The sequence below is a fragment of the Protopterus annectens genome, chromosome 12.part0 (genome assembly GCF_019279795.1).
Source record: "Protopterus annectens isolate FY-2018-M chromosome 12.part0, PAN1.0, whole genome shotgun sequence".
NCBI lineage: Eukaryota > Metazoa > Chordata > Ceratodontiformes > Protopteridae > Protopterus > Protopterus annectens.
Window position 1 is genome coordinate 233,442,341 of NC_056746.1, and position 25,850 is coordinate 233,468,190.

Here is a 25,850-nt window from a genome sequence, read left to right on the forward strand (position 1 = left end):
TGCTATTCCAGGCCTGGTAGCAATGTGACTCTGCCAGTCCCATGAGAGCATGTTCCAGGCTGCCTTGCACCCCCTGTTGGGTGACATACTAACCCACCAGTGGCACTCCCCATTGAGGAGCTTACACCCCCTAGACAGATTACACTGGGCACCAGAGAACCCTCCAGCTCTCCCCCTTCTAGATGAGCTATATCACCCTGCAGAGAGGCTGACTTGGAGAGAGCCCAGAACCCAACAAGCAATGGTAATGCAGGTAGACAGTGTGCTGGACCATACCACAACATATCCTCTGCCATGGCAGATACTGCATAAAATATGAATGCAAATGAAGAGAGAAAAAAGTAAGAAAGGACAGATGTAGACAAATGAACAGCAATGAAGCAAGAGAAATGCAAAAAGTAATCACTAAAGTGTGCTATACTAGTTTTCAGTACAGGACCAGGAGGAGTAAAATGTTAACACTGCAATGACAAACAAAACACAATACATGGGCCATGCAAGAAGGTACTACAGCTGTATGTGGGATACAAGGGTCAAGATTAAATGTCACCTAACCCGCCCCAGCTCCAAACCTCCCCCCACACCTGGGTGAACAGTCCACGAGTTGTAAAGAATGTTCATGGCCAGGGAAGCTGGGCAGAACAAACACAGAAGCCTAAAGTGGTCAGGCCAAAGTAACTTATCAACAAGTCACAGACACAGCTTCCCTCCCAAGACAGTGCAATGCATGACACCACAGAGATCATGCAGTGGAGAGCAAGCCACAGATGGTTAAAAGTAGTACTTATAAGCCATGGATCCCCACTGGCATTAATGTACCATGATACAGGAAACAGCTACCATGAAATGTCAACCAACAGCTTAGCTTGTCAGATGCATGCCCATGGTATGCCAGATGTTACTGCACTGACAGAGGAGTTTGCATTGACAGCTGAAGAGTAAGGCATGGCAGACTGACTAGGGCATCATGTATGAATGATAGGGGTAAGATCATGGATGTGGCACTGAAGGAAAGTAGACAGGTCTAAAATAGACAGTAACACTAGGGATCATGTTGGAACATCAACTATCACCATCACCATGCCACTAGTGGAAATCCCTGGAGGTAGTGTGGATGTCAGAACTGGTCAACTGCTCTGACAAGATATCTCAGCAAAGGACTTAAGAGTACAATTAGAAAATGTGAAGCAGACTACAAGCTTAAATTTGCTGAAGATACCAAAGGAAACTACAAATATTTTTTCACGTATATCAAGAAATTAAGGAATAATGTCCAGGAATGCACTGAGCTCATCTATAGTGATATCCCAAATTCCAATGCTAAGGATATAGCCAATATATTAGCAAACAAAGTTAGTGCTTACTTTACCCCAGCTACACACATTGTTGCCCCTCAGCATCCCTGAAAATATTGTTTCCCTTGAAATCACGTTGGAACGAGTTTTAGCATTCCTGCCAAAAACTAAAAATAATAATGCAGCCATGGGAACCAGACAACATACTAGGCTGCATTGTCATCAGTGTCAAGTATTCACGATCTGAGCTTCTATTTAAACTGTTCAGCAGCAGTCTATCCATAGGGCTTGTGTCTGATGCCTGCAGCAGAGCCACTGTGAATTCCCTACGCAAGGGTGGCCCTTCTACAGATCCAGGCAATTACAGGCCTATCAGCATCACCGGGCTTGTATGTGAAAACATGAAATATATCACAGCAGAGCTCAATTAAGTAGACACAGGTAACCTAACTGATCTCGATCCCATTCAGTTTGGTTTTGTGAAGAGCAGGTTCTTTTTCTTGAACTTAGTAAGTTAATTAGAAAAAGTTACAGAGACTGTGGACAGTGGCCAGTCAATACATACTACTTAGCTTGATCTGGCCAAAGCTTTTGACAATATCCCCATGCCAGTATTGTTAAAAAGTTAGACAAACTTAACATACTCATACATCATCCACAGGACTGCAAGTTGGCTATCTTACAAATCCCATGTTGTGAACATTGCTGGAACCGTCTCTGAACATACGATTATATTTAGTGGGGTACCACAAGGATCAATGATAGACCCTCTGCTGTTGGATCAGATGCCTGCAAAATGAATGCCAAATTTCCCAAAGGTGTGGTTGACCAAGTCTGCTGATAACTGCAAGCTGTGTACTGTTATCCAATCACCCACTGTTACCAAACAGGTTCAGCAAGGAATACATTATGCACATACATGATGTACTGAAAACATTCCAGGTTAAATGCAAAAAAGTGCAGTATAGTGGCATTCAGTAAAAAGGTGGTTCACACCTCATATGTTATAAATAGTACTCCTTTTCAGACAGACATGGCCATAAGAGACTTTGGTACTTATAGCTACCTGTCATGCAATTATCATGTTTCTAACATAGTCAGAAAATCCTTCTATCTGGCCCAGTTAATTTGCAATTGATGAGGTGCCCCCTTTCTTATGTATAACTTGAAGCATAATGTTCAACTACAAAGGGACAACAGATAACTGACCAAGAAAATTAAAGGTCTTAAATCCTACCAACTATCCTGGTAGAGTAGTATAAATCTTCCTATACTCCATAGCCTACAGGCTGCTCTGAAGTGACCCGTGTCTCACTTTTTGAGTCATGAAAGACACAGTCCTATTTGACCTCATTTATCTTTGCAAAACCACTGACTGTATAAACACTCATACTAGGGATCTAAATTTATAGCAACAAATAAACAAGACCCACTTAAGAGGCAAGTTTCTAACTCAAAGTATTGCTTGTCTATGGAATAAGTTGCCACTACAGGTCACACAAATTATTCTTTGACTATCTTTGAGGTTAGTCTTGATGACTGGAAGGATAGATCCAAACTTACCTCAGTAGTTTCATGTACAGCCCTATTCAATGTGGGGGGTGAGCACTATTATATGTTCGAAAAGTGATGCACAAATGTTTAAATGTATCCACTGAAAGTGCATGTGACTAGGCATCTTATGGTCCTCATGGTAACTTGTTCCCATGTTCCTACTGTAGAGGGTCCAAGCAATGATCATGCTGCTGTACTGTCTGGAGAAGGGGAAGGGTAGTAAGAGCAAAAGTGTTGGATTTTAGAAGAGCGGAGTATACTGTGTTCAGTCAAATGCGAGTTAAGAGACAGCAAGCAAATCAAGAGACATCAAGCAAATCAAGAGAGTAAACACGCTATGGGAATGGGTCAAGGGTAGAACTCACAGCTATGGACAAGAGCATGAGGAGGAGGCAGAAAAGCACGTGAAAAGGAGGCCTGCTTGATTACATAAGAATATTAATCTTGCAATTTGGAAGAGAGGGAGTGGGGAGATTGATGAGGTATGGTAAAAAGAGGCTTGGAAAAAAGCAACAGCAATGATAAGAAAAACAGAGGTTAAAGTTGAAAGAATGTTAGCAGAAGGGATCGAGAAATGTAGCAAGGCCTTTTTAAGGTACTTAGGAGAATGAGAGAATGGAGGGATGGAACTGACTGCATTGTACAAAGATGAGCGTGAGATCACAAGACTGGGAAAAGGCAGAGGTACTGACTAAATACACAGATTCAGTCTTCACAAAGGAAAGCAAGAGAAGGATGCCACACTTGGAGGGAGGCAAGTTAGATGGACAGAACAGTGGACAGATACCCAAAAAGAGAGGGAGGATGTCTAGAGGGATCTAGTTGCCCTTAATAAAGATAAAGCACAAGGACCAGATGAGCTACCTCACAGAATCCTCAGAAATATGGCCACTGTGTTGACAGTCCCCCTAATGGAGATCTACAATAGAACATAGGCTAGCACGGATATGCCACAGGTCTTGAAGACAGGAAGTGTTGTACCTTTGTACAAGAAGGAAGGAGTAAAAATACAGAGAACTATAGGCCTATTAAGTTAACAACACTGGCAGGGAACATCATGGAAAAATCATTGAGAGAAAGGCTGGTAGCATTTTTAGAGGACAGTGACTTCTTGGACAGCAGTCTACATACATTTATGGCCAGGAACAGTCAATCAAACTTAATCCAGTTTACAGCTGCATGATGTGATCTGTCTGGACTACAGAGACAGATAGACTTTGTCTCTGTCCCACTCAGGAGGCTGATATGAAAACTAGAAGTTGGGGAAGATAGATCTAAGACTGAGGAAATGGACAGCTGTATTGTTAGATGAAATACAAGGTCTAGGGACCTGAATTGTGTCTGTGACTTAAACAGGACATGCTGGAGAGACAGATATGTGTCCCATAGACTGCATCTCCTATGGAACAGGCTTCCCATCCATGTGAAGCTGAGTTTGTTTATTACCACATTTAAGTGCAACCCAGACCAGTGGATGGGGATAGGAAATTTACACTGGGCCTAGCACCCATGTCTCTTATAGAGAGAGGCAGCTTAAAAATGCATGACCCCCAAAATCCTATTTGGATAGAGGACATCGTTATTCTTTTGGGAAAACTTGGCTAGGCTTAGAAAGCCCCCACACACACACACACAGGTTGTTAGCCTTATAATTGTCTATGAATTGATGAAGTTACAGGGCCCAGATGGTTGTGATGAGAGGAGAAACAATGTCAAGAATTAAGAAAGTGACTAGTGGAGTACTGCAGGGGTCTGTCCTGGGTCTAGTACTCTTCAAAGTATTTGTCTCAGACATATCTGATGGGATAGAGAAAAGGATCACCTCCTTTGCTGATGATGCAAAGATAAACACAGCAGTAGAGGATGGGGAAAAAAGTTTAGAGAAGGGTTTTGAAAGCCACAACTCAACAAAAAAGGTGGTTGTTGGGGTTCGTTGCAAACAAATGCAAGATATTGCATTTAGGGAACATCAACCACCTTACTGTGAAGTGTCAAGTAGGCACTGGAACTGATGGTAGGAGAAGAGGAAAAGGATCTGCAGGGGGTCAGTCACACCTGGACTGGATCACTGGGAATACCATGAGATGGTAGTAGCAGCAGCAAACAGAATGCTAGAATGTATACTCAAGGAGATAGATTTCAAAAGCAAACAGGTAATGCTTCTGCTCTGAAGGGCCCAGGAGAAATCTCACCTTGAGTACTTGGAGCAGTTCCGATGGCCATATAAGGAAAAAGACATCAGACTGCTGGAAAGAATGCATAGGATGGAATTGAAAGAATATGACCAGATGCTAGAAGAGCTAGAGTTCTTCTTATCTCATAAGAAATATTATATTGGTGCACAAGATCATGTCAAAGAGATGTACATTTGTCATTCCAAAAAAGAAGGACGTTGGAGGAAGGAAACGGTACAGGTAGCAGATTGCAGGGACTAACAATTCCATGACTCTCTAGAAATAACTTTTCACAGAGGGCTGTGGATCCATGGAATGGAGTACCAGAATGGGGTGTTAAATTCACTTAAAATGACAGACTAGGCAGCCATATTGACTCCTTCTGCCTTAAAGACCAAAGGGTAAAAATTCACAGATATAAACCATTCTTCAAGAAAGACTCAGCCAAAATGAAACTTAAGGTATCACACAGTGAAGACTATAGGTTGGCTAGGTCTTTCTTGCAGTTTTTACTTCTGCTATTAACCAAGTGTAACATAATGAAGAATAAATTATGGAGTGTATAAACTTGTACTCAAATTATCAAAAATTTCACACATAAACTGTACAGTTGTGACTGTTCTAAACAAATATTTTCGTCTTTTAGGTAACTATCTGTACTGTATGTCACTGCATAACAAAATGTACATTCACTTACTGCTGACTGCTCAGCTATCTTGTGCTGAGTATTACGTATGGCTTTCTTGGCTTCTTGTAGCTCCTTGCTCATTGCCACTCTAGAAAAAATAACACTATTACATGTCACAGAGAAGTAATACTTTGAGCAGTCACATAAAATTGGCAGTAGTTAAGCATGCACAAACAAAACTGAATTAAAACTATTAAACAGAAGTGTTAGCAATCTGATATGGGATAGTACAACATTAGGCATGATTAAAACCATATTAATGAAAATTGTAGCATCATAGAGGGAAGCCATATGGATAGAATGCAGGGTGCTATGTATGGAAATTTCCCCTCTCCTGTAGGTAGAAAAATGCTGGTGTGACTTATGAGTTCTGCTGGAATGAGACCTAGTTTCAGGATGAAAGGGAGTAGAGATCATGAGGAGGTGCAGTAACTTGAGTTAGCACAAGTATAAGATTATGCTGCATTCACATGTAAAAATTAAAAACAAACCCAGTGTCATTTCATCTTACATAGGTCTCTACTATCAATTTATTCTGTTCTTAAAGGCTAGCTAGATCATAGGGTTGGATAGTGTTTATGCCTCAAGTTTTATGGCCTTCATTACTAGCACAGAAGATCTCAAGTCCATCAACATCTCCAGTGTTTCTCCAACAGTTTTGATAGACCACTGTTTGACTGACTAATCTTCACTGAAAATAAAGATCTACAACTGTTCCTCCAGTGTCTTGCAATCAGCTTCATACATATCTCTGTTGTTAGGCACCTCACTGATGACACACAAGTGAGAGATTATCATGCTATAGAACTGTCATCAGTGGCAGCTAGTGTATGTCATTTATCAACTTTATATTAGTCTGTGTTACACAACATTAAAGCAGATCCCTATGATGAGCCTCCTGGTCATAACACTGACAAGCTAATGTTGATCTACCCATAGCAAAATAACAGTTGTGACTGTTTATAAAAAAAGGCTCTCAGTCTTCCAGAAAATATCATTCCCACTCTAGGAAAGTCTGCGGAGTCAGCCAAGAGTGGTTCCTAGAAAGCTACTTTCCAATAATCTCCAGCTTTCCTGCAGTAATTTGCCAAATTACTAATAATTAATTATTAATTAATATGCCCACAGAGATACCTTACTAATAGGGTACAAAGCCTAAATAAGATGTCCTATGTGTCCCACAGACTGCTAAAAGATGACCCATGTCTAGTATATAACTTATAAGGCATCCTCCGACCGAATACTGATGGATTTACTGCACATGAGCAAGTCAAATGTCATCAGAAATACTTGCTTTAGGGATCTAAATCTATTCTGCAACATTAACACAATGGTTTGGAGGAACAGATATATCTTACAGGGGATACTGCTTCTCTGGAACAGAATTCCCAGTCACATAAAACATAGTTCATTCCTGTCCATATTCAATCGCAACTTGGATCTACAGATGGGACACAGGAAATGTACCCCAGGACTGCCCCCTGTACTACTGATGGACAGAGACAGCTCATAAATGCTTTATCCCATGAATGGGTCCACTCAAATTATCTGTGCTATGATCCCAGTTATTCTCCTTAAGGGTAGTATATAATTAATGAGCCTGGGATGGTTAAGGTCAGTCACTGATCAAATGAGATAGGTTAATTTGAGCACAAAAAGGGAAATTGACTAGGCTTAAAATGGCTCACAAGGGCAACAAGCCCAGTACTTACCTATGAACCTATGAAGTGCAAAGGTTCTCCCTGTGGAGAATGCCAACCTTAGAGAATCTTCTTGGGCTTTCTGGAGCTGATAATCCCCCTCAGCATTACTTTATTTCCTCATTGTCAGCATAAAAGAATGGTTCACTGTCTCTCACTTGCTGAACTGGGCTGGCTTGAACTCCCTCACCTCCTTCAATGGTATCGGCTCTCACTCACCCACAAACTAGTAAACCATCCACTAAATGTCCCATCCCTCCAGAATCTACTCCAACCCTATCGCACCACCAGACCACTAAGATCCAGCAACAAAAATCACTTGCAGATCACTAAACCAATAACTCTGCTGGTGAAGCACTATTCTCTTGCACCATAGCCAAATTATGGAACTCCCTCCCACCCACAATTACCTCCATATCATCATGCACCCACTTCAAAACTTTATTAAAAGCGCACCTAAAAACATGCTGGCTATGCCCTTACAACTTCCACTCTAATATCACCCACCCCATCCAACCACTACCTTTCTTTCCACTCCACTAACTACCTTGATTATAGCAAGCTCAGATGCTCATAAGCCAGTACTTATTATACAGCAGGAACTTCTTATTGTAACATTTGTTAATGTCTGTTATGTACTTCACAGATAAAGATTCTAGTTGTCTACTGATGTACTATGTTCTTCATCTGTAAATATGCTGTAAGTAATTGCTATGTAAATTGTTAATTGCTATGTAATCCAATGTAACTACTGTGTGTTTATTTTAACTGTGGAGCTTTTCTCCCCAGGCCTCCACTGAAAATGGACCTACGTCCAGTCAGACACTCCCGGTCAACAAATATAAATAAATAAATAAATAAATAAATAATTCACCAATTTTCGCAGAAGCTATTATTAAGCTGTAAAATATGTACAACCCCAAAATAAGACTATCCATTTTATTACTGTTTAGCCTAACCTCATTTCTATAATAATCAGGACTCTTCTAGATACAGATAAATATTTTACTCAAGGAATCTGAACCACAAGGGAAAGAGTGCACTTTCTGGATTTTTATCAGCTACCCATACACTTTACAATAACTGTGTGGTCTACATATTGAAATACCAGAGTTCCTTGTGGTAGGCAGTCATGGATCCTGCCACATCTGTTGACATGATGCCCTGGGAGACATTGTTTTGAACTTCTATCAGTCTTTCTTTGAATTGAGTTTCCACTTTTTGTAGACATTTTCTATAGTATATTTGACAGTCACGTATGTTCTCAGTCTCTGATATCACCCCAAGAAAGGATGCATACCTTATCATGTCAAACTCTGTGGTTTTGTGGATTAGAGGCTATAACTACAAGGACATAAGCCAGATGACTCAGGGTATTATCTGAACTATACAAAATGGCAGCTTGCTTCTCATACTTTGTATAAACACACTCAAAAGAATGACTATGGCTAATGCCAGCAAAAGCCAAGGCAAAAACATCTTTTCTTAACAGAGGCATTGTTCAGCTTCTGCCATTCAAGAAATCTAGAAGTCCATCCGTCTGGCTGCCAAACTAGAATCCTATCTCAGTCAATATGACTTGAGAAAAGAAAACTACACTGTTTAAAATTTGAGGATATTTGGTCGTTGGGTGTTTGGATACTAGAATCAGGTTATCTCTTAGAATTAATTTCAGATTAATCAAATTGCCCTTTATTGACTACTCTTGTCTATATGGAGTAAACAGATCTTTTAAAAGGAAAGTTGGTCTCTAATGCCAAACCAGGTTATAAAAAGTAGTCTCAGATAAAGCAGAGGGAAATCTTCAGGCTGATCCTGATTTCCAAGAAATCAAAAGTCTGCCACCCCATTCTAGATGTAAAGAATGTTGCACGAAAATTCATGATGTTAACAGTGCTATTTCTTTCAACTTTTGAAACAACAGGACAGTTTTTGCTGAGTGCAAGTTCAGGATGTATGTATAAACATTTTTTCTGCTTGCTTACGTTTTCTACACATTTTTCCTTGAGAATTTTGTTCCACAGAAGATAATGCAGTCTAATTTCCAGAGTGCCTTATATATTTAAAGAGTTACTTTCACTAGCAGTAATAGCACTATTCAATTATAATCTGCATTTTCCCATGCTAGGATGACTGATTCACCAAGGCTTCATCTAGGGATGGTATGATCTGAGCAATGAATTGCATTCTAAATAATAAACTAGGGATCATGATAACTATTCCCAAAGGCAGTTGCTTTCCTACGCAGGATACATTGTCTGGGGTATAGTGCGACAGGTAAACAGCGGCTTTGCTTTCTTAGCAGAGAAACATTTCACTACAAGAGCATTATCTTCTAAGATACTAGATTCTGTAAATCCAAAATTGACTTCCATGTACTGGAGCTCAGGGTGCTAACAAAATAAGATAATATTTCTTACAAACTTGTATCAGAATTATCAGTTGGATTTCTAAGCTTGTTTATGATCTTGACAGCCTGGGTGACCCAGTTTTGGATGTTTGCTTAATCTGATTGGAATCAGAAGGGTGTTAACACCCACATAATCTCTTCTAGTGTTCTGCTTTCCAACCAGGCTTCTGTCTCCACATTCTAATAATTGATATTGTTTTCTTTAGCTGCAGTGCTCATTTTGGTCCTTTCTGTGCAGAAAATGATTATATTGTACTTGGCCTTCATAGGCCAATAATTGAGTACAATGCTCCATTTTGCATGTACCGCCCCAGACACCTCCAACAGCTGGAGAGACCACAGCGGTTTCTCACCAAGAAAATACAGGGTACACAAAACAAGTACTACACAGAAAGCTTGAGAGCCCTGTCACTGTATTTTGTCTCTTACAGGCTGCTTAGGGGTGACCTGCACATGGCTTAAAGGGCAGACTCTGACCCAGCCCTGATAGAAATGCTGCACATTTATAAATTAAATTGCATGAGGTTCACTCACTTCAGGAAATTAACTTAGCCTTTGACATGAACAAATCATGCCAGAGAGATAGATACATCTCCCAGTAACTGCCACTTTTCTGGAACAAGCTTCCAATTCACATGAAACAGAGCCCCTCCCTGACCCTCTTCAAATGCAATCTAGATCAATAGATGGATAACCGCAAATTCACTCCTGGGGTGGTGCCTTTGTCCCTTGGTATTAATTACCATAGACTCTTTATCTCTGTGAACTTTGCTCACCTAATAACTGACAATTGGGGCAACTCAGAATAAATATGGCTAGGCTTCTAAGGGCCCTAGGGCCATTAGCCTATTAACCTTATATGAACATTTGAACCTGTAAGAATCATTCGGGGCACATCAATGTGTGGGTATCAAGGAAATGCTATAAAAATTTACTGTTTTTTTAATTTCTCCAAATATTTTGGGTTTCTAATACCATGACGGAAATGGACCCATTCCTAAGTCAAACTATGATTAAAGTTCATGAAATTAGTATTGTTTCAGTCTTTGATATCAGCCAGAAGTGCTCTTTGCAGCACCCACAATGTGCCCAGCAATGACTCCTTCTGCAGTTCATGTGCAGTTACATGCATTGGTAGCATACCTAAATACAATTGTAGATTCTTTTTTATAAGACCCCATTGCTCCTACTACTATTGGAACTGTCTGGGTAGTTTTCTTCCACATTGCCCTTGTTTCTGCCTGCAAATTTTATTACTTTGTGTCTCTCTGTAAGCAAGACACTGTAGTCACTGGGTGTAGCGAATTCAATGATCAATGCTACTTTTGTCTTCTTTTTATGTACCACTATATCTGGTTTCCTCACAGCTGTCTTTTGAACTGTTGGTAATGGGTAATCCCATGTGATGTAGGCCATCATTTTCTATGATGCTTTGTGGCTCCTGTTTTCAATGTTTTCAGCCACTTCAGTGCCATAATGTTTGCACAATCTCCAGTGCAACAGTCTTGCCATGTTATTATGCCTTTCAGTATACAGTCTTTCTGCCATTAGTATGTCACAACCAGCAACAAGGTGTGCGACTGTTTCCAATTCTGTTTTACAAAACTTACATTTGTCTGTTTCTCCTACATGTTCAATGGACTTTGTAAACCAACATGTATGCAGCCCACTATCTTGGGCCACCAATATTAACCTTTCATCTTTTGGTTTGAATTCACTTCTCCTTTACCATTCCTGTGTTCGATCCTGATCAACATGAGGTTATTCCAGGAGTTTTCTATACTTGCAACTATATTTATGCATTTTCCACATTTCTTGCTTTCTCATTTGATCCTTTACCTTATATTCTTTCTTTTGTTTTTTGGCACATTTAGTTGCTGCCTGATTTTTATCTACTTTTTATCTACTTCTGGTTTGACTTCCATTCCCGCTTGATGCCGATATGCTTCTGTTAGACTAAACAGGGAAGTCATCTTAGATTTATTCTCCTCATGTTTCAAAATTTTCACTATGTTTGGGTCTTGTGAGGTCAGCAGACATGTATACAGTCCCATGATTGCATATCTATACATGTAATCAATTTCAAGGAGGCCCATACCTCCTTCGGAATGGGGAATATATAATTTTGGTATACACTTTTTTTTTTATAAATCATTTTGATGAGCATGAAACATCCTTCTTGTTTACCTGTCTAATCTATCCAACACATTTTGAGGCCAGTCAATCACTCCAAAACTGTAAGTGAGAACAGGAAGAGCAAATTGGTTTATAGCTTGAAGTTTGTTCCTAGATGTCAACACTGTTTTTCAGAATTAATTTAAGTCTTCTAAAATATTCCTTACTAAGTTTTATTTGCATTTATTCATGTTTTATTGTTGATCCGTCATCAATTCCCAAATATTTATATACTCCCTCTTGCTCAAGTTCCTTTATATCAAATTCTTGTCCCAAACTAAAGTTGTCTTGGTGCTGCAACTTTCCTTGCTTTAAAGGTTGCTTTTGCACATTTATCAAGACCAAATGACATTCTTATATCATCTGAAAAAGTTTTGACTACTTGCTATTGTGCTTTCAGTTGGGTTCCTCATCTGATGAGCTATACAGTTTTAAGTCATCAAGAAAGAGAAGATGAGAAGTCTTTACACTTTGTTTTCTAGGAGCCAAATTATAGCCATGACCTAATCTGTTAAGCAGAAAGCTTAATGGGCTAAGGGCAAGGCAAAAGAGCAATGGTGACAGAGAGTTACCCTGGAATATCCCCCTTTGGATTTTTATCCCTGGAATAATAATTTGTCCTTTATCATGGCTTAATGGGTCTATATTATCTAATCAAACCTTAAAGAGTGAAGTGGCAGTTATGTGAACTGCCAAATCAGTGAATTTTTCCTAGGGAAAAAAATCGCATTGCCATCAGCATGAATTTTCCCCTTTCCCCTCTGTAGTGCGATCTCAGAGTTGGTATATTTAGTTTGGGGGTGTGGGGAGGGTGGGGGACAAAGCCCCCACTTTGAGGTGTTCTTAGAGATGTTTTGTTTCTGGCAGGATCAGTGATTTTTTTCCCCTAGGAAAAAAATTACTGATTTTGCTGTTCGCGTAATTGGAAGTTTGCTCTTTAGGGGTCGATGAAGAGGCATTCGCTGTAATGCCTCTTCGATTATATAATATAGACCTGGCTTAACTGCAAAGTGGTTTGCCACTATTTCATGGTCGCTGTGACATAGTTTATCAGTGTAGGGTGTATCTTACACATTTTTAAGCACTCTTTTTATCCGTGAGTGTGGGATACTCTCAAATGCGTTTTTGTAGTCAATTGTAGTCATGCCGTACTTAGATTCTTCTACTTTTTACAGTTCTCCACTATGACTTTAACAACAAATGATACTTTCTTCCATATGACTTTCTTTTATTGCCCGTTTTGTTCTATTGCCATAATTGAGTTTTCTTCTAAATCACTATAAACTCTGTTGGCATAAATTCCAGTGTATAGTCTATATGTTGTCGGAAGGCAAGTTATTGTTGTATAAGTTTTAAGGTAGTTTGCAGGTTTACTCTTAAGTAGGAGCATTATTTTTCCTGTTAGCCAGGTTGGTGTCTGTTTGGGGTGCGCATATAAATAGTTCTTACTCATGGCTAAATCTTCGTGCAAAGATGTTAATACTTTTAAGCAGAAGTTAGGTACCATATCTGGGCCTGGGGTTTTCCAGTTGGAGGCTTTTCTCAACTTTGTTTCAGTCTCTCTGGCTGATGTCCTTCAAGAATGCAACTGCAGTCATAACATATGGGTTGTCCTGCCTCAGGCAGCCCTCGGTCGGCCAGATTCCAAAGTCTGGGTCCGACGTCGGCTGATGTCGCACTTCTCTCCGACGTCAGAGCGGCTGAAGTATATAAGCATCAGCCGACGCCATCTTCTTCAGTCTTTCTTGCCGCGCGGTGCCCGAAGCAGAAGCAGTTCGCAAATGCCGGTCGGTCAGCTCCTGTATTCTTCAAAACCGAAGTCATCAAAAAAGCTAAGTACCCCGTTGGGGACCTTTTCTTGCCTCAGCCGATGTCAGAAATTACTGAAAAAGTAAATAATTGTTTGTCTTGTGGTAAACAAATACCTCATAAGGATTTCCACTCTTACTGCCTCCCTTGCCTTGGCCTAGACCACGACGTCTCGGCCTGTGCCGCCTGTGCTCGCTTCAACAAGCGCACTCTCAGGCGCCGGGCGGAGTTCGCTGAAGACTTTTTCGGCGAAAAATTTGATTATACAATGCCGTCGGAACAACCGACAACGCAGACTCCTAAGAAACGAAAAGACCGGGACCGACATCCTCGGCCCGTGTCTTCTACCGACTCCACGCCAAAACTAACCGCGAGTGCTCCGGTTCCTTCTGAGGTGGTTATTCCACCACTCCGAACCGAAGACACCGCATTACCGATACCTCCGATACCGGAGGTCACTCTGACGCCAGTTATTGATTTTCCTCCGGATACCGAAACCGAGGAAATGCCCGAGACCATTGCTGTTGATAAGGTAACTCCTGCACGTGGAGCGGCTAGGCCTCCCATGTCCATGTCTATCAAGGCCTACACACGTGCCAAGGCAGCCAGCAAGTCCAAACATCTTACTGCTAAAAGCTTACCTCAGACTACTCCTGAAACTCAGATCATGTCCATGGCCGCAGATTTAATTTCTCTGATCAGAGGCTCCCAGGCCCATCCTGAGAGAGGATCCCAGCCTCCTCCTGATAAGAGGCCCAGGGTTGAACCCCCTGACCCTCTGCCTTCAGATGAAGATTCTGAGGACTCTGTTCCCAATGAAAGCCAGGAAGAGCCCTTCCAGACCTATGAGGATTCAGATGCAGAGGACTCCATCCCCTCGGCCTCCCCTCCTGAGGATATTTCTTTTGGGGAAGTTCTGCATTCCATGAGGGAGCATTTTAAGTGGCAAGGCCAGGAATTTTCTGATTCCAGAAAGCGCCTTCGAACCTTCCTCAAAAAGCCTCAACACAGACCCTTAGCTATACCTCCTGTGCTTGATGTTTTGGATGATTTATACTCTGACTCCAGTGTTACCCCTGATACTCTTCCTCCTGCTCCAGTCAAGCCTGACAGATACTATAGGGTCCCAGAAACACATTCCCATTTATTTAGGTCCCATGCTGTTGATTTAGAAACAATTTCCCAGGGGACTAAAGGGGTTTCAGCTACCACATCCAAAAATCCTTTGCCTTCCGACAGGGAAGCAAGGTCCTTAGGGAGATGGGGGAAGAAGGTCTACACCTCCACTACTTTATCTATGAGAGCTCTCAATTGTCTCTTTCACATGTTTCAATATCAGGATTTCCTGTTAGATGATTTACAGAAAAGTTTGGCCTCTCCTGAACCTTTAGATAGGAAGTCTTTGCAGGAGGCTGTGCATAATTCTCAGCAAGTTAGCAATCATTTTTTGCAGTGTGGATATGATGCATTGGAGGCTTCATGTAGGGCAGCTATGACAGGGCGGTCATTCAGAGACATGCATGGCTAAAAGAACAACCTTTACCAGATCATGTTAAGGCAAAACTTCTTGATGCACCCTTGGAAAAGAACAAGCTTTTTGGTGCTAATGCTAAAGATGTGTTAAAGTCCATTGAGGAAAAAGCTAAGTCAGTACAGACAGTCAAAGATTTCCTCCAGGTTCAGCCGCCCAGATTCAGCAGGAACTGGCCTTCTAAAAACTGGTCCTTTCCCAATCCTGAAAGGTTTCAAAGGGGTAAAAACAGGCGTGCCTGAGGAAGAGGGCAATACAGAGGATCCTACAGGGGACGACAATGGCAACCAGCAAACCAAAGAAGTGACACAGGGGTTTCTCCTGCCCTGCAGGGACAAGCTCAATGACTTTCCTCTACTTCCACTGACCAAGGAGCAAACAGAAGCTCCTTTGGGCGGAAAGTTATCTCTGTTTTCAAGAAATTGGCACAAACTGACAAAAGACAAATGGATACTGGACATTATAGACCATGGTTACAGGTTCCACTTTCATACCTTGCCAAGAAAACAAGGCATGCCAAACCTTCCACAAAATCAGAGGGCAGAGGCTATCAAGCAAATTTCTCTGCTTGCTCAGATCAAAGCAATAGAAAAAGTTCCACAACAAGAACAAGGTCAGGGGTTTTACTCAAGACTATTCCTTGTTCCAAGAAAAGAAACTCAATGGAGACCAATACTGGACTTGTCCGCTCTAAACACTTTTCTCATAGTACCAAAGTTCAAAATGCTGACTTTACAGCAACTCCTTCCCATGCTGGGCAAGGGGTCTTGGCTGATTACTCTGGACCTCAAGGAGGCATACCTGCATGTCCCTATCAGACACAGCTGCAGAAGATACCTCAGATTTCTTGCAGGGCCAGAGCATTATCAATTCTCAGCATTGCCATTTGGCTTATCTACTGCACCCAGAGTATTCACGAAATGCCTGGCATCAGTAATTGCTCATTGCAGGCTACAGGGGATTCAAATCTACCCGTACCTGGACGATTGCCTCATACAAGCGGACAACAAACTAACCTTGACAAAAAACTTGGATTATGTCATACACTTGCTACAGGCTCTGGGATACACAGTCAACTTTCAAAAGTCAAGACTTCAGCCATCCCAGCAAATAACCTTCTTAGGAGCCAAATTAGACACAGCCTCTCAAATGGCTTACCTGACAGAAGACAAGCAAAAGAAGTTAACTCATTACTTCAAAAGTTTAGCAAAGCTCACCCAGATGACTGCAAGGAGTTTCCTACAGGCCCTGGGTTACATGGCATCCTGCATTCTCTTGGTCCCTCTAGCAAGACTACACATGAGAAAGCTTCAATGGTACTTAAAAAGCTTATGGTCTCAACACAGCAACAACCTAGAAGCAATTATTCCACTCATTCCATGTCTACAAAAGGAATTTCTATGGTGGGCCACAGTAAGCCAGTTAAACACAGGCATGTCGTTCAAAAAACCTCAGATAACACAGACAATGACCACAGATGCCTCAGACCTTGGATGGGGGCGCACATGGAGGGCAGATGTATTCAAGGGCAATGGTCCCCAAAGGAAACACATCTGCATATCAACCAAAAAGAAATGCTAGCAGTAATGCATGCCATTGAGGCCTTTGGACAACAACTGCAACAGGGCCACCTACTAATACAGACAGACAACACCACTGTGATGTGGTACATAAACAAGCAGGGGGGCACTCATTCTTACCCCCTTTGCAGACTGACAATGAATCTTTGGGAAAAATCACTGGGTCTAAACATACAGCTACAATCCCAGTTTGTTCCAGGCAAAGACAATGTTCTGGCAGACAGTCTAAGCAGGAATTTCCTGGACCCCCACGAATGGAGGCTACATCCAGACATCTTTATAAGACTCATCTCGAGATGGGGCAGGCCGGACGTGGACCTATTTGCCTCCCACCTCAATCATCACTTACAAAAGTTCTGCTCAAGGACATATCATCCACAAGCATGGAAAGTAGATGCCCTCTCTTTCAACTGGAACTCCCTAATAATTTATGCATTTCCACCCCTGCCACTGATGACCACAGTGTTATTAAAGATCAAGGCAGAGCAACCGAAGGGGATCCTAATAGCTCCAGACTGGCCAAGACAACACTGGTACCCACTACTACAGAGCATATGTCACAACAAAACGTGGGCCCTTCCACAATGGCCTCAACTTTTGACTCAACACAACTTCAGGACTATTCATCCCAACATCCAGACTCTACAGCTAACAGCTTGGGAAATCCCATAAATAACCTCAATTTACCTCTCTCCAAGGAAGTTCAGCGGATACTAACAGAAGCCCGCAGACCATCCACCAGAAAGGCTTACTCAGCCAAATGGAAGAGATTCAGCATTTGGAATACCAACAAGGGTCATGATGCATCACTTTTGAGCATCCCTCTCATTCTGGAATACTTGGCAGATATGTTACATAACGGACTCTCATACTCTTCCATAAAAATACATGCTTCAGCTATCTCAGCTAGATACAACACTGATCCACCGGTGTTTTCACATCCTTTGCTAAGGCAATTTCTTAGAGGAATCAAGAATATAAAGCCCCCAAGAAAGGCACCAGTACCAGCTTGGGACCTCAATTTTGTCCTAGAAAAATTGACTTTACCTCCCTTTGAGCCAGCAGCCTCTGTGGAGTTACAATTTCTTTCCTGGAAAACAGCTTTCCTGCTGGCCATAACCTCAGCAAGAAGGATTTCGGAATTACAGGCCTTAATGGCAATACAACCGTTCAAAACCTTTCACAGAGACAGGGTCTCCCTACGAACCAACCCTACTTTTCTGCCAAAAGTGGTATCCAGGATTTCTTTAAATCAAGCAATTCAGCTGCCTACTTTCTTTCCCAATCCTGAGAACAAAGGGGAAAGACATACCTTGGACATACACAGACAACTTCGCTACTACCTAGACAGAACCAAGAACAGTAGGAAGTCTGATCAGCTTTTTGTAGCTTACGCTCCTGGAATACAAGGAAAAGCAATTTCCAAACAGACAATTTCAAAATGGATAGGACATTGCATCAGATTCTGTTATTCCTTCCATGGAAAGAGTGTGCCAGCCAATGTCAGACCACACTCCACCAGAGCTACAGCCACCTCTACAGCTTTTTTAAGAGGGGTGCCTACAAAAGACATTCTAGAAGCTGCCACATGGAGCTCCGTGCATACATTTTCCAAACACTACAACCTCCCTTTATATTCCAGATCCAGAGCATGTTTTGCTTCGGCAGTCCTGCAGGGATTGATAGCTACACCATCCTTTTCCTAGAGCATACCACCTCCCCCAGCTAAGCTATGGTATTCAACCCATATGTTATGACTGCAGTTGCATTCTTAAAGGACATAGTACAGTTTTGTACCTACCATAAATGTAGATGTCCGATAGATATGCAACTGCAGTCGGGTTTTCCCTCCCTCCTTCCCCTCTATGCCTTGGGTCCACTCCTATCCCTATTATACTTAGCTGGGGATATCTGTTATGGTGTATCTGTTTATTGTCTGGAAACCTATTTTTGTCTTCCAATTTGATTACAGCCTTCATTGGAGGGCACCTGGCATCTGGGGCAAGAAACACTGAAGAAGATGGCGTCGGCTGATGCTTATATACTCCAGCCGCTCTGACGTCGGAGAGAAGTGCGACATCAGCCGACGTCGGACCCAGACTTTGGAATCCGGCCGACCGAGGGCTGCCTGAGGCAGGACAACCCATATGTTATGACTGCAGTTGCATATCTATCGGACATCTACATTTATGGTAGGTACAAAACTGTACTTTACTTCATCCCTTTTCATATCCTGTACCTTTGAACTTCTTATTTTTTCTTTTACTTCTTCTGTAAATTTAGCATCTTTGTTATGTTTATGAGGCAGCATGCAGTGAGTAACACTAATTGTTGAAATTATCCTTAATCTACACTAACTATATTGTGGGGTTTTCTACGACAAAGTAATAGATTTCCCATTCAGTAAACATTTGAATACATTTAACTTTTCAGTCTGTAATATCACGATCATTTGTCAGACTATCTTCTGGCTTCTTCAGTGCTCTTTCTAACCTATATGATTTAATAGGGCTGTTCCCTCCAAGTGTCTGTTCTTCCTTCTGAAACAGTTTTTGTATCATGCCTTTGCTTAGAGACGCACTAGACAAGCTTCTGCCTACATTTAGTGACTATTACAATTCTTACAGTCACTGTTTTCCTTTGACAGTACAGAATGTTACAATTCTGATTGTTTATCTTCTTTGAGCATTGAAGCATCTGTACTATACCGATTTCAAACAGCCTGCTACACAAATTTCTATATTTCCCATGAACACCACAAGATCTTTATACACATGCTAGAACTAATACTGAAGTTAATACTTCAACTTCTGGCCACAAACATTTCTATAGCTTCTGCATTCTTACCCTGTCTGCAGCTTTTAAATGAGGTGGACCTCTGCAGTTTCTTATCATAACACCGTTTCTGCCTCTGCTGATTTCTTCACAGCATTTCATTTAATTTATATTGATTTTCAGGTATCAGTAACATAACTAAAGCAGGCAACTTATTTTCAACCTTCTGCAAGTTAACAACCATATTGCTGAGAGACTGAGTCCTTGTAATGGAACATTACAATATTTTCAAAACTGTGAGATAAGAATCCTCATAGCTTTAACCAGTACTCTTTACTAAGATTTTTCACAATTCGGATAGCCCTCCCCACTTGTCTATTAGACTACTGATATTCCTGACTTTTAATTTGCGGATCAATGTCAGACAGTAAGAAATCCATGTCATGCAAATATAGAAGTCAGCGTGTTAATCACTTTTGTACATTCTGTGTCTGTTAGACTAATTAATTTAGCAGTAATCCATGACTGTGCATGAACATATCAGGATTTACCCATGGTTGGTGTGGTTTGATAATGAGGGTGAATCCACAAACAGGAGTGGATTATTGCTATTATAGAATAACATTATTTAAGAAAGAAATTGCTTAACTTTCTTAAATAATGTGATTGTATAATGGGACTGTAATGGGTTTTTTTTACCTTTCACAGTCAAAACTGATGCACTGCACATGCATATGGCACATATGTTGGCACGAATGTGCAGTTTGAACCCTCCGTCTCTCTACCTTTTTTAAAGCATGACATTTTATTAAAAATTATAAGAGACAGGACAGAAATAAGAGGAAAATGAGAGACATTATGTAAAACTCTAGATAGTCAATAGGTATGATTATCATACTGCTGATAATCATACCTCTCAAATGTGTAGAATTTTGCAGATTGCCCATGATTTTCCTCATATTTTGACTTGTGCCTCATAAAATATTGTAGAACAGTTGCTGCATTTGTTAATATAAAGTCTGTTCACTCAAGACGACATCAGAGGCAGACTTTTTTCACTTGGGTTCTGCTCAATTTATAATGGGCATGCTGATTGGGTTGTCTAATCAGTGTGCTCATTTTGGAATAATAATTTAATTTTATAGGATAATTCAGGATAAATGTAATAATAATCCAATCATTGAAAATTCATGCCTACTTTAAAATTAAACAAATCTGTACCTATTGACTCCACAAATGTCTTGATACTAAACATATCCTCTCTTGGGTTATTGTTGTGATATGTATTGCATTTGGTACAACCATGTACTACTTGCTCTGTCAGTTTCAACACTCCTGGCTACTACATTTTATAACTCTTGCTCATTCTTTGCAGTTTATTATTCCTAGATGTGAATCATATATGCTCTCATGTATGACATTTCCTCCAGTATTTTATTGCCAGTGACATATGCATGAAATTTTTGCCTATACATATACAATCACTAGCAATTCCACTTGTATACTAGAATATCTCTTTTGCACATCTGTAAATCATATTTGCACTTAAGCAAATTGTGTGTTCTCTTATAGTATCTCAGATTCTATACTATTGTGTCTGTCATCTGCTTGCAATATAACTAGAATTGTTACATGACAGTATTCTAAAGTCAGTACTTCTGTAACTAGTATGCATGTCAAACTCTTCCTGTTCACAACTCCATTTCCAGGCTACATCACGCTCTAAAAGTTTCTTAGAGAGGTAATTATCTCAGATACATTTAGTACAAACTTTATATGATACTGCATTATTTGTAAAATGCTTTGTAATTCTTGTTCTGATTTTTTTTTGCATCAGATTTCAGTCCCCCCAGTGTTATAATTTGATCCATGTAGTGCAAACTCGTTATTTTTGCTTTTATTTTATTTGGAACTATAATGTCATAGAACACTTAGCAGCTGTATCAGTCTAATGTCATATTTCTTGTTGCATCTGGCTTCATACTAATAGATCATACCTTAAGTTTGCAACATTTTCCAAGCCTATATTATCTATGTAGCAGCTCTTTAGGACACCACTGGTGCTGCTGAAATGTCAAATGAATGTATTAGCAGTGTGTACCTTCTTACTGGTGTAATAAATGTACAATCTTTGGAGTTTTCAGCATATGCCTTTTTCCTGCTAGAATCTTTGGTTTGCACCTAGTACTAAAACAAACTCAGGAGTTGGCACCATTGAAACCATTTTTTCAACTCCAAACAATGGGTGATGATCTTTCTCAATCACAACATTCGGATCTTGTGGCTTGATAAGAATGTAAATTTTATCTTGCTTCACATTAATTCTCATACTATTCCCTCCTTATTTTGGTGTTGTCTGTATTTTAATCATATGAGCTCCTCATTCACTTAATTTCTGCTCTATTCACTCCTGAGTGAATGGTACTTTTCATTGCGCATCAGTCACTGGCTTAACACCTGGATTTATTTGTATGTTACAGTCTCCTAGTAAATATCCTAAGCCTGTAAATATATCAAAATAGCTGTGAATGATATCATTGCTCTGTACAGCATACAGGATGCCTTTGTGACTAATGGACTGGACTGTTGCTGAAATTATACATGAACATATTTTAATTGTGGTTTTACACTATACATTCATTTTACCAGTCCTGGCTTCTCAGTGGTGGAATGACCCAGAATATTAAAAGAATGAACTTGCTTAAGTGTTATGACTTGAAAAAAGATCTTGAGGTTCTTATTTTTATATTCACTTCAATAGCATTTAATCCAGTGCTCTTACTTGGTGCCTTGCACATTAACAATGTGCACATAGCTCTTTTCTGTGCTTTTGAAACCCAGTGCCTCAAGAGTATCTCTAGATGTTGCATAATGCTATGTTATGCATGTGTGTTTAGTTTGAATTCAACATTTCAATTAATTATCAGTATTTCTTGCAAACATTTTGGACATACACTCCTGTCTTAATGTTATTGATGCATTGTTAGACATTACTATATTAACGTTTATCACTTTAATATCACATACCAGATCTATTTTTTACTGTAACACATCTTCTTGTTTTTTAACAACATTCAAATTATTTTTTACACACTTGTCTTTTCTTTTATACATCTTTGGAAAATTATGCTTTTTATCATGGCTTCTACAAAACCGATTAAACACAGTGCACTTTCTCATTCATGCTAATAGCCATAGTTAGTACACAACGCTTACATTTCATCCATGCAATAATCCCTGTGTAACTCATGGCTATATTTGTCATCAGCAGCAGCAGCATCACAGATATGATTCATTGCCACTTTTTGTTCTTATTTACATCTTTTTGACTCATATTTTATTATTTAGCATAACTTTTATTTCTTTAGTTAATTCTTTTAATGTATATTGGTCATTTTGCTTACTCTATATACACCTACAGCTTTTGATAAAATCATGACTGTTTTATTAAGATTATGTCTCTTGTTTGATAAATGTTCATACCAAATACTATTCTGACTCCTGTTAATTAACCATACAGTTCCCCATATAGTTATAGCCTCAGTTGGGATATTCCCAGAAGTTACTGAAGTGCTTACTGCCATTAGAAAGTTATGCTTTAGGCTCTTCTTCTCAAAGAAAATAAAGCAACATGCCATTTAAACACAAATGCGTCAATTCCTTGCCATGTCTCATACATACCAAATATCTGATGCCCTTATTTAAGTTCTTCTTTAAAAGTCAATTTATTGGGTATATTGGCTTAATAAGAATCAACAAAAATGAGAAGCAATGACCAATGAGATGCAGCCCATATCTTCCTTGGGGAAATAAAACATTTAAAGATCCAGTTTCTTGCCCTGGTGACAACTCAAAATCTCAACTTTGTTTCAGAGCACTTAACTCTGCCTTCTTTTGAACCATCCTTCAGAATTGGTGATTTGCTTACTCTCTTGTAAAGAAATATTCACTGTACTGTTGTATTATAATATGGCTTGCCACTCAAACTAAGTTACAACACAGTGTCTATACCTCATTTATGTAGAGGGTACCCCACACCACATTTCCCCAGGCAAACATGGTTAAAATCTGCAGTCCTGCATCTTGCAACATGTACCTGGCAATGCCTAATTACTGTTGCCGTACATTGCCCACCCTGTCTGCCATGCAGATTGGTGAGCATACGATGAGCACTGCATTAAGAGTACAGTGTTTGTGTGACAGTATTGCATCAAATTAGACTGTATCATTTCTAGTCAGAATTAACCGAGCCATACTTATCTGTGGCAAGGGGTACACTTGTCCCATGCTGGACAACTGTCTGCCTTCGTAACAATCATATACATATTTCTTTTTATGCGAACATCATGCCAAATTGGGTGTCTGCAGTTGTGCATAATTCGTCTTCCACTGACTTGTACTTTAATGGATTGCTATGTTTTCTTACAAATGTGGGAAGCACTGATTTCCATAAAACATTGTACATATAGCTGAGATACAGTTACAGTATTCATGTGCATACATTTTTGTACTATAATCAAATTACAGCCTTACTGACCCTTATTATGTTCATGGATGATCATAGCATTTGATTATAACCTTCAGCTGTGTAAAATGTGTACAGTGTAGGCCATGGTGCTTAGATAATCTCTGTGTCATCTGCTCTGTGGATACCATTTCACAGAGTACAGTACAGTTTTTGTGTGTCCATACTGGCACATCTGTCTTTTGTTGTTGTTTAACAGTACAAGCCTGAAAATATTTGTTTCATGTAAGTACACAGCTTAGAGGTGAAGAGATATGTATAATTACCTAAGCAAATCACAAGCTTGGTTACGACCAGGTCATCTCAATCTCACATTTTAATTTACTGAACTACAAAATCCTACTTACATAGACCTGCCTCTGAAATGACCCTTTGTTGAGCTGTATAACAATGGAGTTTCTGTGTGTGTGTGTGTGTGTGTGTGTGTGTGTGTGTGTGTGTGTGTGTGTGTGTGTGTGTGTGTGTCTGTGTGTGTGTGTGTCTGTGTGTGTGTGTGTGTGTGTACTGGCACATAGACCTGCTGCTGAGTTGAGGGTCTGTAGAGCTGTGTGCTGTAGCTATGCCTGAAGCTGCATGTGTGTAACTTGCACCACTGTTTCCAAACTCCACTCAGTGCCACTATCATTTTTGTTCACAGTAATGTGCTCTTTCACATTAGCAAGTTAAACCGTTTACATTTTAAATTAATATGTATTTAATAAACTGTAAACAAAAGACACCAAACCATGTTTTCTGAATAAGCAGAAGCTCTGATAGTGATGAGTATAGTAAAGTATTTATATGGAGAGACACATGACATAATCTAGGCATGTTCAGCTTCAAGCAAAAGGTTAGTACCATCAGTAAATGTCAAGGCAGTTGACATTTGTAAATATCACACCTTTTAGATCATCAGAGTACCATAGCTGAGATTTGTTTCATGAAGGGCTATTTATCAGGAAAGCACCCATCCACTCATGTTCCGATAAGTATAATTACAGGGTCAGAGGGTCACCAGATTCTATCCTGATGCCGGGCTGTGAAACTTATTCTAGACATAGAGCTGGTTTATCACAGACTTTCATGTACTTGAACATTACACTCACACCTGTGGCCAGTCTGAAAGATTCCAGTCAGCCTACTGCATGCCTTGGGAGGTGAGAGGAAATGGCAGCACTCACGGAAAACCCACATAAACTCAGGAAGACATGCAGACTGTTAAGAGGGCCTAGACAAATGTAAAATAAATAAATAAATAATAAATAGAGCTGAACCAATGAATCTCTTGCTGTAAGGCAGCAATGCATCTATGTGTACATAAAAACTGAACTACAAAGAAAGGATGAAACCCAGCACAACTGCTTTCAAGGAAAGGTTGCCTCAAAGGGATTAGGTACCACAACCCAGCTTCCTAATTTTCAGAGACTAATATAAAAAACTGTGCAAAGTATCACAAGAAAGATATGAAATTTTCATGAAATAAATCATAGTCTTTAAATAAAAACAATTTAAAATATAGTATCTATGCCTATCATCTCCTTTCACTTTATGTACCACTTTTTTCTTCTCATTTTCTCCCCGTTTACTTTTCTGCTATATTTGAAAAGCAACTGGTCATGATTTTCCTGTGATATTTCAAAAAGACTTGAAATTCT

The 25,850-nt window shown here is 40.0% G+C and overlaps 1 protein-coding gene across 1 annotated transcript in view; it reads right to left on the minus strand.

The window, feature by feature from the left end:
• CCDC78 (coiled-coil domain containing 78) overlaps positions 1 to 25,850 on the minus strand; it is a 739,645-nt gene that overhangs the window by 286,276 nt on the left and 427,519 nt on the right. Inside the window, exon 15 of the mRNA XM_044089297.1 lies at positions 5,721 to 5,799. Coding sequence (XP_043945232.1) covers positions 5,721 to 5,799 — 79 coding nt within the window. The remainder of the gene's footprint in view (positions 1 to 5,720; positions 5,800 to 25,850) is intronic.